Source organism: Macrobrachium rosenbergii, chromosome 4 (assembly GCF_040412425.1).
Source record: "Macrobrachium rosenbergii isolate ZJJX-2024 chromosome 4, ASM4041242v1, whole genome shotgun sequence".
NCBI lineage: Eukaryota > Metazoa > Arthropoda > Malacostraca > Decapoda > Palaemonidae > Macrobrachium > Macrobrachium rosenbergii.
This window is the reverse complement of record NC_089744.1, coordinates 83,150,817-83,165,996: the sequence shown is the minus strand read 5'-3', so window position 1 is coordinate 83,165,996 and position 15,180 is coordinate 83,150,817. Positions and strand designations below refer to the sequence as shown.

The 15,180-nt window shown below is 36.6% G+C and overlaps 1 protein-coding gene across 1 annotated transcript in view; it reads left to right on the top strand.

Annotated features, from left to right (window-relative positions):
* Positions 1–15,180, top strand: part of LOC136836320 (voltage-dependent L-type calcium channel subunit beta-2-like) — a 343,842-nt gene that overhangs the window by 238,963 nt on the left and 89,699 nt on the right. Inside the window, exons 3-4 of the mRNA XM_067100451.1 lie at positions 240–320; positions 14,476–14,595. Of these exons, the coding sequence (XP_066956552.1) occupies positions 240–320; positions 14,476–14,595 (201 nt within the window). The remainder of the gene's footprint in view (positions 1–239; positions 321–14,475; positions 14,596–15,180) is intronic.

Sequence of the window (15,180 nt, the reverse complement as noted above, 5' to 3'; positions counted from 1 at the left end):
AGGGTGAGGAGCTAGAGGAGCTATTTTAGTTAGAGCCACTTCACGAGTGAGGCCTCAAATGTAATTGAAGTGCCTGTTGTTGTCATTGGGTTGCGCTCGGCCTCGCGCTGCTGAGAAGGCATGTGTGAGACAAGAGAAAGATGATGCCTATCTTTACTTTAGATGATGATGTTTGTTGTTGTTGTTGTTGTTGTTGGTGATGATGATGATCATGATGATGATGATGATGATGACGGTAGGGTTCATCTCGGGAAGGAGGAGGAGGAGGAGTCCGAAGAAGGACAGAAGGACAAGCCTTCGTCGCCCTCCAAGCTGCCAGGGTGAGTCTCTGGTGATTCTTTAAATAGTGTTTGTGGGCGTGGCCTTGATGGACGACACTGAAAGGGAGACGTAGGACGTGTGTGTGCGGCCTTTAGCTGCCGCCAGAGAGAAAGAGTCTGCACAGTTAAGACAGTCATAGTTTCCTTAACCAACGGGACAATTTCCTCCAGAAACAGTCCGTTATGTGACTAGTAAGAATGTTGATAGCATCATAGCACAATAGACTTGGAAGAGACTAGTGTGAAGATGACGAACAAACAGAATATGGAGGAGAGCATGACAGAAAACATTTTATCTTAAATAAGAATAGCCGTTTTAAATGCCAAGTTAGATTCATGATAGATATTATCATATATCTCTTAAAAAGGTCTTGTGAAATATATATCACTTCAGACTTCAGACACGAACACCAAATGCTAAACTATAGGGATATGAGAATAGACTGAATAAGATTTATTAGCGTGACTGACTTGTTTCATTATCAGCTGGTAGAGCAGGATGTCTTTTTTTTTTTTCATAAGAACTAGACAATAGAAGATTTAGATTGCAGTTTTGTAAACGAATGGAACCCCAGAGGATGAGTGTGGAAGAATCCTGACAGAGAACAAACAGCCTTGTTTCAGTATTTGTGATCCGTTCTGTAGCACTGTCTGTGGCGCTTCTGATGACTTATGCTTTGACTGGAAAATTTCTGGCCTTTGCGCTGATGTTTGGTAGAGTCTAGAAATTCCAGTGTTGTAGATATCACATTTTTTTAACCAACTAATTTTTCTGGCTGAATTAGTGATGCCTGTATGTGGGTTTTCAAGTCGTGAAAGGTTGTTGAAAATTTCTCTCTCTCTCTCTCTCTCTCTCTCTCTCTCTCTCTCTCTCTCTCTCTCTCTCTCTCTCTCTCTTTCGACAAAGAAGGCAGCGTATTCAAGTTAACAACAGTTCAGTATAAATTCTACTGCACACGAAATGATAAATTCTCTCTCTCTCTCTCTCTCTCTCTCTCTCTCTCTCTCTCTCTCTCTCTCTCTCTGTGAGTGAGAATTTTAAACAACCTCTTTACGTGGTACCGAAAATTACTGTTGGCAAAATCTGATTCCATAATGAATGCGGTACTAAACAGAGCACTTCCTTCAAGGTCTATTTTTTATAAGGTCTCTTACTCATGACATGGCATCGGTAGAAATACATTTTGATGTAAATTACTTTTTCAAGTATCAGACTAATAAAATAGATGCTTTTTGTCTGTTTGTGGCTATTAACCTCGTCTGAGACATATGGTCTTTCGCTTTCACTGATGAAATGTTCCTCTTGAGATCGGATGCTTCTGTTTTTGTAGTGTTGATTTCAGTCTCACCAGTAACTGATATATATTCCTCTGTATATGTGACAGATTTTTGCTTGTCCATCTGTTTGTCTTCCACTACATTTATATATATATATATATATATATATATATATATATATATATATATATATATATATATATATATATATATATATCAACTAAGTAACTAGAATCACCTCTTCTGAATTCATATTTTAGAATTTTTCATATTATATTTTTCAATATTCTTTGTCCTAGTTCCCATTTTTCATCTCACTTCATCAAGTTCATTTTTTGACCTTTCGAACTGGTAATTCACCAAAAGCAGTCAATTCTTTGGTCGGTTCTTCGTTTCAGTATCAGCGTATGATTCTTCTTACCTCTACATTTGGCTTTTATCGTTTTTACTGACAGTATTTGATCAAACTTGATAAGCAATAGATGTTGTCCTCAGCTAATGAGTTGTTCTCAGTGAAAGATTAGCGAAAATTGTTTTGCCCTTTCTGGTTCATGAGTACTGGAAGGAAACACGAAGATTCTGATTCATGAGTATTGGAAAGGAACACGTAGTTTCTGATTCATGAGTATTGGAAAGGAACACGTAGTTTCTGATTCATGAGTATTGGAAATGAACACAAAGTTTCTGATTCATGAGTATTGGAAAGGAACACGAAGTTTCTGATTCATGAGTATTGGAAAGGAACACGTAGTTTCTGATTCACGAGTATTGGAAATGAACACAAAGTTTCTGATTCATGAGTATTTGAAAGGAACACATAGTTTCTGATTCATGGGTATTGTAAAGGAACACGAAGTTTCTGATTCATGAGTATTGGAAAGGAACACGTAGTTTCTGATTCATGAGTTTTGGAAATGAACACGAAGTTTCTGATTCATGAGCATTGGAAAGGAACACGAAGATTCTGATTCATGAGAATTGGAAAGAAACACGAAATTACTGATTCATGAGTATTGGAAAGAAACACTTAGCTCCTGATTCATGAGTATTGGAAAGAGATACGAAATTTCTGATTCATGAGTATTGGAAAGAGATACGAAATTTCTGATTCATGAGTATTGGAAAGAAACACGAGGTTCCCAATTCATGAGTATTGGAAAGAAACGTGAAGATTCTGATTCATGAGTATTAGAAAGAACACAAAGATTCTGATTCATAAATATTGGAAAGAAACACGAGGTTTCTGATTCATGAGTATTGGAAAGAAACACGAGGTTCCTGATTCATGAGTATTGGAAAGAAATACGAGGTTCCTGATTCATGAGTATTGGAAAGAAACACAAGGTTCCTGATTCATGAGTATTGGAAAGAAACACGAGGTTCTTGATTCATGAGTATTGGAAAGAAACACGAGGTTACTGATTCATGAGTATTGGAAAGAAACACGAGGTTCCTGATTCATGAGTATTGGAAAGAAACACGAGGTTCCTGATTCATGAGTATTGGAAAGAAACACGAGGTTCCTGATTCATGAGTATTGGAAAGAAACACGAGGTTCCTGATTCATGAGTATTGGAAAGAAACACGGGGTTCCTCATTCATGAGTGTTGGAAAGAAACACGAGCTTCTTGATTCATAAGCAATGGAAAGAAACACGTAGTTCCTGATTTATGAGCATTGGAAAGGAACACGAGGTTCCTGATTCATAAGTATTGGAAAGAAACGCGAAGTTCCTGATTCATGAGTATTGGAAAGAAACACACACGAGGTTCCTGATTCATGTGTATTGGAAAGAAAGACAAGGTTTCTGATTCTTGAGTATTGGAAAGAAACACGAGGTTCCTGATTCATGAGCATTGGAAAGAAACACGAGATTCTTGATTCATGAGTATTAGAAAGAAACAAGAGGTTCATGATTCGTGAGCAGTGGAGAGAAACACGAAGTTCCTGATTCATGAATATTGGAAAGAAACACGAGGTTCCCGATTCATGAGTATTAGAAAGAAATACAAGATTCCTGATTCATGAGTATTGGAAAGAAACAAGAGGTTCCTGATTCGAGAGCATTGGAAAGAAGCACGAGGTTCCTGATTCATGAGTATTGAACAGAAACATGAGGTTCCTGATTCATGAGTATTTGAAAGAAACACGAGGTTCCTGAATCATGAGTATTGGAAAGAAACACGAGGTTCCTGATTCATGAGTATTGGAAAGAAACACGAGGTTCCTGATTCATGATTATTGGAAAGAAACACGAGGTTCCTGATTCATGAGTGGTGGAAAGAAACACGAGGTTCCTGATTCATGAGTATTGGAAAGAAACACGAGGTTCCTGATTCAAGTGGTGGAAAGAAACACGAGGTTCCTGAATCATGAGTATTGGAAAGAAACACGAGGTTACTGATTATTGGAAAGAAGGTTCCTGATTCATGATTATTGGAAAGAAACACGAGGTTCCTGATTCATGAGTGGTGGAAAGAAACACGAGGTTCCTGATTCATGAGTATTGGAAAGAAACACGAGGTTCCTGATTCATGAGTATTGGAAGGAAACACGAAGTTCCTCATTCATGAGTATTGAAAAGAAACACGAGGTACCTGATTCATGAGTATTGGAAGGAAACACGAAGTTCCTCATTCATGAGTATTGAAAAGAAAAGAGGTTCCTGATTCATGAGTATTGGAAGGAAACACGAAGTTCCTCATTCATGAGTATTGAAAAGAAACACGAGGTACCTGATTCATGAGTATTGGAAAGAAACACGAAATTTCTAATTCGTGAGTATAGGAAAGAAACACGAGGTTCCTGATTCATGAGTATTTGAAAGAAACACGAGGTTCCTGATTCATGAGTATTGGAAAGAAACACGAGGTGATTGAGTATTTGAAAGAAACACGAGGTTACTGATTCATGAGTATTGGAAAGAAACACGAAATTTCTAATTCGTGAGTAAGAAAGAAACACGAGGTTCTGATTCATGAGTATTTGAAAGGAATGAGTATTGGAAAGAAACACGAGGTTCCTGATTCTGATTGGAAAGAAACACGAGGTTCCTGATTCATGAGTATTAGAAAGAAACACGAGGTTACTGATTCATGAGTATTGGAAAGAAACATGAGGTTCCTGATTCATGAGTATTGGAAAGAAACACGAGTTTGCTGATTCATGAGTATTGGAAAGAAGCGCGAGATTCCTTTTTCATGAGCTTTGGAAAGAAACGTGAGGTTCCTGATTCATAAGTATTGACAAGAAACATAAGGTTCCTGATTCGTGAGCACTGGAAAGAAACACAAGGTTCCTGATTCATGAGTATTGGAAATAAACATTATATTCCTGATTCATGAGCATTGGAAAGGAACACATAGCTTCTGATTCATGAATATTGGAAAGGAATGCTAAATTTCTGATTCATGAGTATGGGAAAGGAGCACGAAGTTTCTGATTCATGAGTATTGGAAACCTAAGTTCCTGATCCATGAGTACTGAAAAGGAAGACGAAGTTTCTGATTCGTGAGTATTGGGAGGGAAGACGAAGTTTCTGATTCATGAGTATTGGAAAGTAACACGAAGTTCCTGATTCATGATAATTAGAAACACGAAGTTTTTGATTCATGAGTATTGGAAAAGAAAACGAAGTCTCTGATTCGTGAGTATTGGAAAGGAATACTAAGTTCCTAATTCATGAGTATTGGAAAGAAACACGAAGTTCCTGATTCGTGATAACTGGAAACACTAAGTTTCTGATTCATGAGTATTGCAAAGGGAGCGAAGTTTCTGATTTATGTATTGGCAAGAAACATGAAGTTCCTGATTCATGAGTACTGGAAAGAAACAACAAGTTCCTGGTTCAGGAGCGTTGTAAAGTAACTCGAAGTTCCTGATTCATGAGTATTGGAAAAACTAAATTTTTATTCATGAGTATTGGAAAGGAAGAAGAAATTTCTGATTCATGAGTATTGGAATGGAAAACGAAGTTTCTGATTCGTGAGCATTGGAATGGAAGACAAAATTTCTGATTTATGAGCATTGGAATGGAACACAAAATTTCTTATTCGTGAGTTTTGGAAAGGAACACGAAGTTTCTGATTCATGAGTATTGGAAATAAACACCAGCTTCCTGAATCATGAGTAGTGGAAATAAACTGGAGGTTGCTGATTCATGAGTATTGGAAAGTAACATGAAGCTCCTGATTCTTGATAATTGGATGCACTTAAGTTTCTGATTCATGAGTATTGGAAAGGAAGACGAAGTTTCTGATTCTTGAGTATTGGAAAGGAAGACGAAGTTTCTGATTCATGAGTATTGGAAAGGCACATGAAGTTTCTGATTCGTGAGTATTGGAAAGGAACATGAAGTTTCTGATTCATGGGTATTGGAAATAAACACCAGCTTCCTGATTCATGAGTATTGGAAATAAACTCGAAGTTGCTGATGAATGAGTATTGGAAAGAAACACGAGTTTCTTGATTCATGAGTATTGGAAAGAAACGCGAGATTCCCGATTCATGAGCTTTGGAAAGAAACACGAGGTTCCTGATTCATAAGTATTGGAAAGAAACACAAGGTTCCTGACTCATGAGTATTGGAAAGAAACACAAGGTTCTTGATTCGTGAGTATTGGAAAGAAATACGAGGTTCCTGATTCATGAATATTGGAAATAAACGTGATATACCTGATTCATGAGCATTGGAAAGGTACACATAGTTTCTGATTCATGAATATTGGAAAGGAATGCTTGGTTTCTGATTCATGAGTATTGGAAAGGAACACAAAGTTTCTTATGAGTATTGGAAGCAACACAAAGTTCCTGATTCATGAGTATTGGAAACCTAAGTTTCTGATCCATGAGTATTGGAAAGGAAGACGAAGTTTCTGATTCGTGAGTATTCGGAAGGAACATGAAGTATCTGTTTCATGAGTATTGGAAAGTAACATAAAGTTCCTAATTCATGATAATTAGAAACACGAAGTTTTTGATTCATGAGTATTGGAAAGGAAGAGGAAGTCTCTGATTCGTGACTATTGGAAAGGAACACGAAGTTCCTCGTTCATGAGTATTGGAAAGTAACACGAAGTTCTTGATTCGTGATAATTGGAAACAAAGTTTCTGATTCATAAGTATTGCAAAGGGAGCGAAGTATTCAGATTTATGTATTGGAAAGAAAATTAAGTTCCTGATTCATGAGTATTGGAAAAACTAAGTTTTTGATTCATGAGTACTGGAAAGGAAGACGAAATTTCTTATTCATGAGTATTGGAATGGAACACGAAGTTTATGATTTATGAGTATTGGAATGGAACACAAAATTTCTGATTCGTGAGCTTTGGAAAGGAACACGAAGTTTCTGATTCATGAGTATTGGAAATAAACACCAGCTTCCTGATTCATGAGTATTGAAAAGAAACTCGAAGTTGCTGATTCATGAGCATTGGAAAGTAACAAGAAGCTCCTGATTCTTGATAATTGGATACTCTAAGTTTCTGATTCATGAGTATTGGAAAGGAACATGAAGTTTCTGATTTATGAGTATTGAAAAGGACCTCGAAGTTTATGATTCTTGAGTACTGGAAAGGAAGACGGAGTTCTGATTCATAAGTATTGGAAAGGAACATGAAGTTTCTGATTCATGAGTATTGGAAAGGAACTCGAAGTTTCTGATTCTTAAGTATTGGAAAGGAAGACGGAGTTTCTGATTCATGAGTATTGGAAAGAAACACGAGGTTCCTGATTCATGAGTATTGGAAATAAACTCGAAGTTGCTGGTTCATAATAATTGGAAACACTAAGTTTCTGATTCATGAGTATTGGAAAGGAAGACGAAGTTTCTGATTCATGAGTATTGGAAAGGAAGACAAAGTTTCTGATTCATGAGTATTGGAAAGGAACACGAAGTTCCTGGTTCATGGGTATTGGAAAGAAACACGATGTTCCTGATTCATGAGTATTGAAATAAACGAAGTTCCTGATTCATGAGTATTGGAAAGAAAAACGAAGTTTGTGGGTCATGAGTATTGGAAATTAACACTTAGTTCCTGCTTCATGATAATTGGAAACTTCAAGTCTCTGATTCATGAGTATTGGAAGGAACACGAAGTTTCTAATTCGTGAGTACTGGAAAGGGACACGAATTTTCTCATTCGCGAGTATTGAAATGGAACACAAAGTTTCTGATTCATGGTTATAGGAAAGGAACACGACGTTTCTAACTCATGAGTATTGGAAAAACACGAGCTTCCTGATTCATAAGTATTGGAAAGAAACATGAAGTTCCTGATCCATAATAATTGGAAACACTAAGTTTCTGACTCATGAGTATTGAAAAGGAAGACGAAGTTTTTGATTCGTGAGTATTGGAAAGGAACACGAAGTTTCTAACTCATGTGTATTGGAAAGAAACGCGAGGTTTCCGATTCATGAGTATTGGAAAGAAACGCTAAGTTCCTGGTTCATGAGTATTGGAAAGAACACGAAATTTCTGATTCGTGAGTATTGGAAAGGAACACGAAGTTTCTGTTTCATGAGTATTAATGAGAAACACGAAGTTTCTGATTCATCAGTATTGGAAAGAAACACGAAGTTGCTGATTCCTGAGTATTGAAATAAACTCGAAGTTCCTGATTCATGAGTATTGGAAAGAAACACGAAGTTCCTGGGTCATGAGCATTGGAAAGTAACACGCAGTTCCTGATTCATGAGTATTGGAAAGGAACACGAAGTTTCTGATTCATGAGTATTGGAAAGGAGCATAAAGTTTCTGATTCATGAGTATTGAAAAGGAACACAAAGTTTCTGATTCCTCTGTATTGGAAAGGAACACGAAGTTTCTCATTCACGAGTATTGGAAAGAAATACGAGGTTCCCAATTCATGAGTATTGGAAAGGAACACGAAGTTCCTGATTCATGAGTATTGGAATGAAACTCGAGGTTCCTAATTCATGAGCATTTTAAAGAAACATGAGGTTCCTGATTTTCCTGATTCATGAGTATTGGAAAGAAACACGAGATTCTTGATTCATGGGCATAGGAAAGAAGCACGAGATTCCTGATGCATGAGTATTGGAAAGAAACAAAAAGTCCCTGATTCATGAGTATTGGACAGAAACACGAAGTTCCTGATTCATGAGTATTAGAAAGAAACACTTGGTTCCTGATTCATGAGTATTGGAAAGAAACACGAGGTTCCTGATTCTTCAGTATTGGAAAGAAACTCAAGGCTCCTGATTCATGAGCATTGGAAATGAAAACGATATTCCTGATACATGAGCAATGGAAAGGAACACAAAGTTTCTGATTCATGAGTATCGAAAACGAACGCGAAGTTCCTGATTCATGGGTATTGGAAAGAGCACGAAATTTCTGATTCATGAGTATTGGAAAGAAACACGAAGTTCCTGATTCATGAGTATTGGAAAGAAACACGAGTTTCCTGATAAATTATTATTGGAAAGAAACACAAGATTCCTGATTCATGAGTATTGGAAAGAAACACGAGGTTCCTGATCCATTAGTATTGGAAAGAAACATGAGATTCCTGATTCATGAGTATTGGATAGGAACACAATGTTCCTGATTCATGAGTATTGGAAAAAAACACTAGGTTCCTGATACTTGGGTATTGGAAAGAAACACGAGGTAACTGATTCATGAGTATTGGAAAGGAACACATAGTTTTTGATTTATGTGTTGGAAAGAAACACGAAGTTCCTGATTCATGAGTATTGGAAAGTAACACAAAGTTCCTGATTCATAATAATTGGAAACACTAAGTTTCTGATTCATGAGTTCTGGAAAGGAACACGAAGCTTCTGATTCATGAGCATTGGAAGGAACACGAAGTTTCTGATTCATGAGTATTGGAAAGGAAGACGAAGTTTCTGTTTCATGAGTATTGGAGAGAAACACGGAGTTTCTGATTCATGAGTATTGGAAAGAAACATGAGGTTCCTGATTCATGAGTATTGGAAATAAATATTAAGTTCCTGATTTATGGATGTTTCTCCAGGAATGTTTCAGGAGCTGAAGACGGCTTCAAAGGATCCTGGAGTCGTGATGACATCTTCAAGAAAACGATATAATCCAATGGGCATTTCTCCAGAAATGCTCAGGAGCTGACGATGGCTACACAGGATCCTGGAGTCGTGAAGACGTCTTAAGGAAGACGTTATAATCCTATGGGCGTTTCTCCAGGAGTCCTTCAGGAGGCGGAAGAATTCTGGGCGGAATGATTCCGAAGACGGATTGTGGATTTCTTCAGAGATTTTACACTGATTCACATATTCCACAGATGACAGACACTACAGACTGACTTCCAGGTCAATATTATATCATCTAATGAGGAAGAAAAGATGGAGAAATTAAATCTAGACTTAATTGAGATATGCTAAATATATACTATAGATTCTTAAAGATTTAATCATGCCAGAGAGCAAAGATTAGAAAGTAAATTCTTTCAATTTCTTCTCATGTATACTGCCCATCTGTTAATAAAAATTTTGGTCACTGGTGGTCAGGTATATATATAAATAAATACAGTATATCTATATATATATATATATATATATATATATATATATATATATATATATATATATATATATATATATATATATATATATATATATATGAGCTTTTCAGTCAAGAAACATGCGAAGTGCCATTTTTTTAAATATAATAAATTAAATTAAAAATACTTAGACCCAGGATGCCGCTCGGCATGTTTCTCGACTGATAGCCTCATATATATATATATATATATATATATATATATATATATATATATATATATATATATATATATATATATATATATATATATATATATATATTATGCATGAGTGAGTCTGTAAAAGCCTCTCTCAGGCCTCGCAGTCAGCTAGGTTCATATTCGTGTGTAAATAAGTTTTAAGTTCAGTGTCGCTTTTATGCTATTGTAATCTTCATTCCATAATTTCCCTCCATCTTTTAATTTCTAACAAGCTTTGTAATAAACGTATGTACACAAGTGAGGAATCCGTGCCTGCCCATCTACACTATTTTAATTTCTGTATCCAGAGTTGGTGTCGGTAGGTCGAATCCGAAGCAACAGCCTCGTGAATCATTAATAGGACTTAACAAGGATTCCAATCAGAGAGAATTTAAGGCTGAATTGCTCATGTGGGGGACAAAGTAATCCTCTGATATCCGATGGCATGATGAAGGATGCGCAGCTGAGTACTTGGAGAAGCAGAAGCTCAGTTGATGTATTCTCTTGCCCTCTGTTGATGCATTGTCTTGTCCTAGTTATATTCTCTCCTCTCTTATCTGCGGTCACGCCACTGGACATTTTTTTTCACGTAGAATAAATGCCTTCGATTATTGTGTTACATCTTGTTGTGACATATTTTGTTCAGCACAGTATGAATTCACTCTCATGGCTGGCCATTCACTGGTCATAAACGTATGTGTGAATTTGGTGTGGATCGACTAACTAACATTCCGATAATAAGTAGAATCTGTGTACGTAGACACGCACTGATTCGTTTAAATATTAACAGAATGCACTTGATATACACATATAATATTTTCCCGGAGTAAATGCTGAAGCCATGTTTCCAAGACCAAATCCAAATGTCAGATTGTTATTGACGTAATGTATTTAACCCTAATGGCGCTGTTCTTTGGGCTCACGTATTCAGAGTGCCTCGTGCTCTTAACCCTATTCGAGGCTCCTTTGAGCTGTGAAGAATAAAAAAAAAAAAAAGTATTTCGGTGCAATGGCTCTGACGTCACACAGCCTTGTGTTAGAATGAAGTGTTTCCTTATTACCATTATCTTCTTACGATGTCTCTTAATGGGGTTTCTTTTTTCCCTTCAGTGCTATGGAGGTGATTGTTGTCCAAGAAATGAATCGCTGCCTCCGTATTAGAAAATCTTTTTACGTGATTCGGAGTTTTTAATATTCTCTATATCATTTGTACTCTTTCAAGCTTCAGGTACATATTAAAATCATGCTTTTTCTTCTTCATTTGTAAAATAATTGTTATGGAGAATAAAAGAATTCTTCTTTCCTTCAGTGACTTTCTAAGAGGTGATTTTTCTCATCTGTACTTCTGTCTGTATGGATATATATTCCACAGTACCTCCAAGTTTTAAAAAATAAACGGAATATGGTACAGCTGAGACATTTCAGTGATTCTTATCGTTTAATAACTTGAGCTATTACAGTAGTACTGGCAAGGAACCTGTCAGCAACGTCCTAATAAGAAACCAGGATTCTAAATGTGTACGTAATGTAGATCCTGAGATTCCCTGTTGGCATCCTGTTACTTTCATGTGTTCCTGTCACATGCGGACGTTGGCAAATAGATACGGCTTCATTTAGTTAGTTAAGATTCAGTCAAGTCATACACTGGAAGGAAACAAGGGCCTTTCTTGTTCACGTGCTCCTCGTAATTATGGGCGAGGATCATGTGTTGTGAGGACAACTGCATCTTGCCCCAATTCATCCATTTATTTTATTTGTTTATTAACTTTCCCTCATATTGGGATACTTAATTAATTAAAGAAGGAGGGAGGGAGCCGTGCCAGTAAATATCAAGCCTCAAGATAAGATAGGTTGGATTGTATGTTGGTAAGGGTCAGTCTTCGGATGGCTTCAGGCAGAGCAGTCAGTGCTCGAAGTCAGGGAGGAATTTGATAGACATAATAGAGCTTGATATGCTATTAGAGCAAGTTAGAATAAATTCTTTGAACGAATAGATAGATGCTGGAACTCATTAAAGGAGCAACTTGAATGGGGGCTTTGCTCCAGAAAAATCTCATGGAAGTATTTGAACATGAAAGGCTCATTTGTCAGATCTTAGACATTATTTCTCTAAGAACGCTTTTTTACATTGATACTGATATGGCAAAATGCGTCATTGGCCTTGCTCACAAGGTCTGTTTTCATGTCATAGTATGATTTTCTCTGGTTTCGTACCATTTTTGACATGAGAAATGAGTTCATATTAGATCGTGAAGCCACTCAAGATCTATCATATCCACTATAGTTACTTGTGTCAGTATTTACTTCTTTTTTCGTCTTGTTTGCCTACTTCTTTGCTTAGAAACTTGGTTAGACCATATTGGCTTTTAATGTATATACATCAGTATACATGCATTCATCTAAAATATTGCCTAGCTTTATATGTAATTATACGCGACTTTTATTTCCTGATTACTATGTGTCCGACTTCTATATTTATCCTTTGATGATAAGTCATCAAAAACAACTGTTGCTCTTGATTACTCCGCTGGAAATCTTCATCGCAATATACGCGTTTTCCCTTAACTTCTGCCCTTCTGATACAAAGTTTTAGTTTTATATTTTCGAGGAAGAAAATATCAGAATAGCTCATTCTAAGCACCCAACTTATGTATTACTATAAGAAACGTAAGCACGACTTTTTTTTGTAAATATATTATAGAAAAAATTCACCACTGATCTAAAATGATAACGGACTGACTGGAATGATGAAAGCAGGTCTTTTTTCACGAAAATCTATTACAGGGCAGTTGCGTAGGAGTTTTCTATTAATTCTATTGCACTGTAATGTCACCTGTATTTTCGGGTACCATTTGCGTCTCATTTTAAACTCCCAAGCAGAGGTAATGTCTAACATTTGACCTGCAAACATGTACCGAAGTTTTTATTTGGCGTAATTCAGCCTTGAAACTAAGCAGACTGTTTATGAACAAGCTGTGATTTTCAGTACAGATTAAAATGTGCCTACAGCTCCATTAATTTCACAATCATGTTTCCTTTCACTCCATATTTTTTATTTTTTCGCGATCATTTCCAGCGCCTTTCATATCACCTCCATTCGTATAACAAATTGTAGAGAAGAGCTGAACTTGAAAGGTTAGCTGTTTAGTTGTGTCTTTATAATTAGTTAGTATATCACATACAGTATTTCATGCGTAGTCTTTGCATCACATATTGTCGAGAAATTCCCTCGCAGTCTTATTAATTAAGATATATTTACTTCAACTTCATGTCTTTTTGTTACATTTTCACTGAATTATAACTTCATAGTATGGCCCCAATCATTCGACTGAAGTCCATTTTTAACGTGTTGTGATTACGTTGATTCCTTTTTCGGTTTCCCCCTTGTAACGTTTTCCCAACAACTTTCTTCTTAGTCGAGAAGTATTCCAGTTAGAATTTTGTCTTTACCTTTTTTAAGCATTTAAGGTACAAGTTGGAAGATTTTATTTGTGTCCCACCCAAGTCAGGGATACTGTTGAAAGTCTGCCTCTTCCTATAGAAGGCAGTTGTACCACCCTGAACAGGCTTTAGTAAGTATTTTTGAAACTAGGGCTAACATACTGACCTATTCCGCTGTTGTGTCTTTTACCCAATTTTCTTTCTTAATGCAGATCTATTTCATTTGGTTTATATTTTTGTATGGCACTAAGGATCTGGCCTCTTGAATCTAACCATTCCTTGAGTCAAATCGGAGTTTGGCTGTATGTGAACTAATGGAGGCAAACGCTACTTATTTGACTTGGAGATGATGCTGTCTGCATAAATGTATTGTAAAGCTGTCGTGACTACTGAATCTTTGTCAAATCATATTCTTTTGACGTCACTGTATAAGAGAGAAGCGATAATCTTATAACGTTATCGTAAACTATTCATTGCTTAAATCCTAGAAAAGAAGTGTTTTAATTGTTTGTGTTATAGTATTTCTGAGCAAATATGTCTAACAAAGGACCATTGATGTTGATATTTGCTTTCTTTGCTATTATTTTGCTGTTCGAACATTTCCGCACATCATATTTTAGGGTCCTACAGCACATTATGAGACTGGTGGCTTTGTATCTTTATCTGATATTAACATACAATTGTTGCAGACGAAACCTGTGGCGTTCTCTGTGCGAACAAACGTAGCCTACGATGGGTCTTTGGACGACGACTCTCCAGTGCACGGCTGTGCCATCTCTTTCGACGTCAAAGACTTCCTCCATATCAAGGTAAGAAGAAGAAAGCACGCTGGGGCATAGTTGCCAGTCAAGAGGGGGACACCACCTGACAAACTAAAAAGAGAAGGTTAGAGGAAGAAATATAAAGTAAATAAAAAGAAACATGGAACCTCTCGTTATTTGTGTGACAGCTCAAGGTCTGTGCTCTTCCGTTCCACAAAACATAAACATCCCAAACTAACTTCTCATCCTTGCATTAAATTTATGTTTTAGCTATATGCACGATTTTTATGATGCCAAATCTCTAAAACACTTCACCATGCCTTAAGAAATGACGAGTGGGAGGTGTACTAAATCATTTATAATAGGAATTATATAATCTTTGGTACTGACAAATTTATTTTTAATAGTCAGATTTTGTCTGCATTGCAAGAATGTAATTCTTACCTTCGAATCTTATTTATGTTGAAATAATCTTTGCAAGGCTCTCGTGTACCTGTACCGGTTTTCACCACATTTCTCGTACGACTTTTACTGTTAGCCAACAGATCTTTGTGTGACGAAGCTCTGCGTACGTCGACTGTAATTTTGATTTGAAGTTTACCTTATTTTTAAATATTTATTGTTGGAGGTATA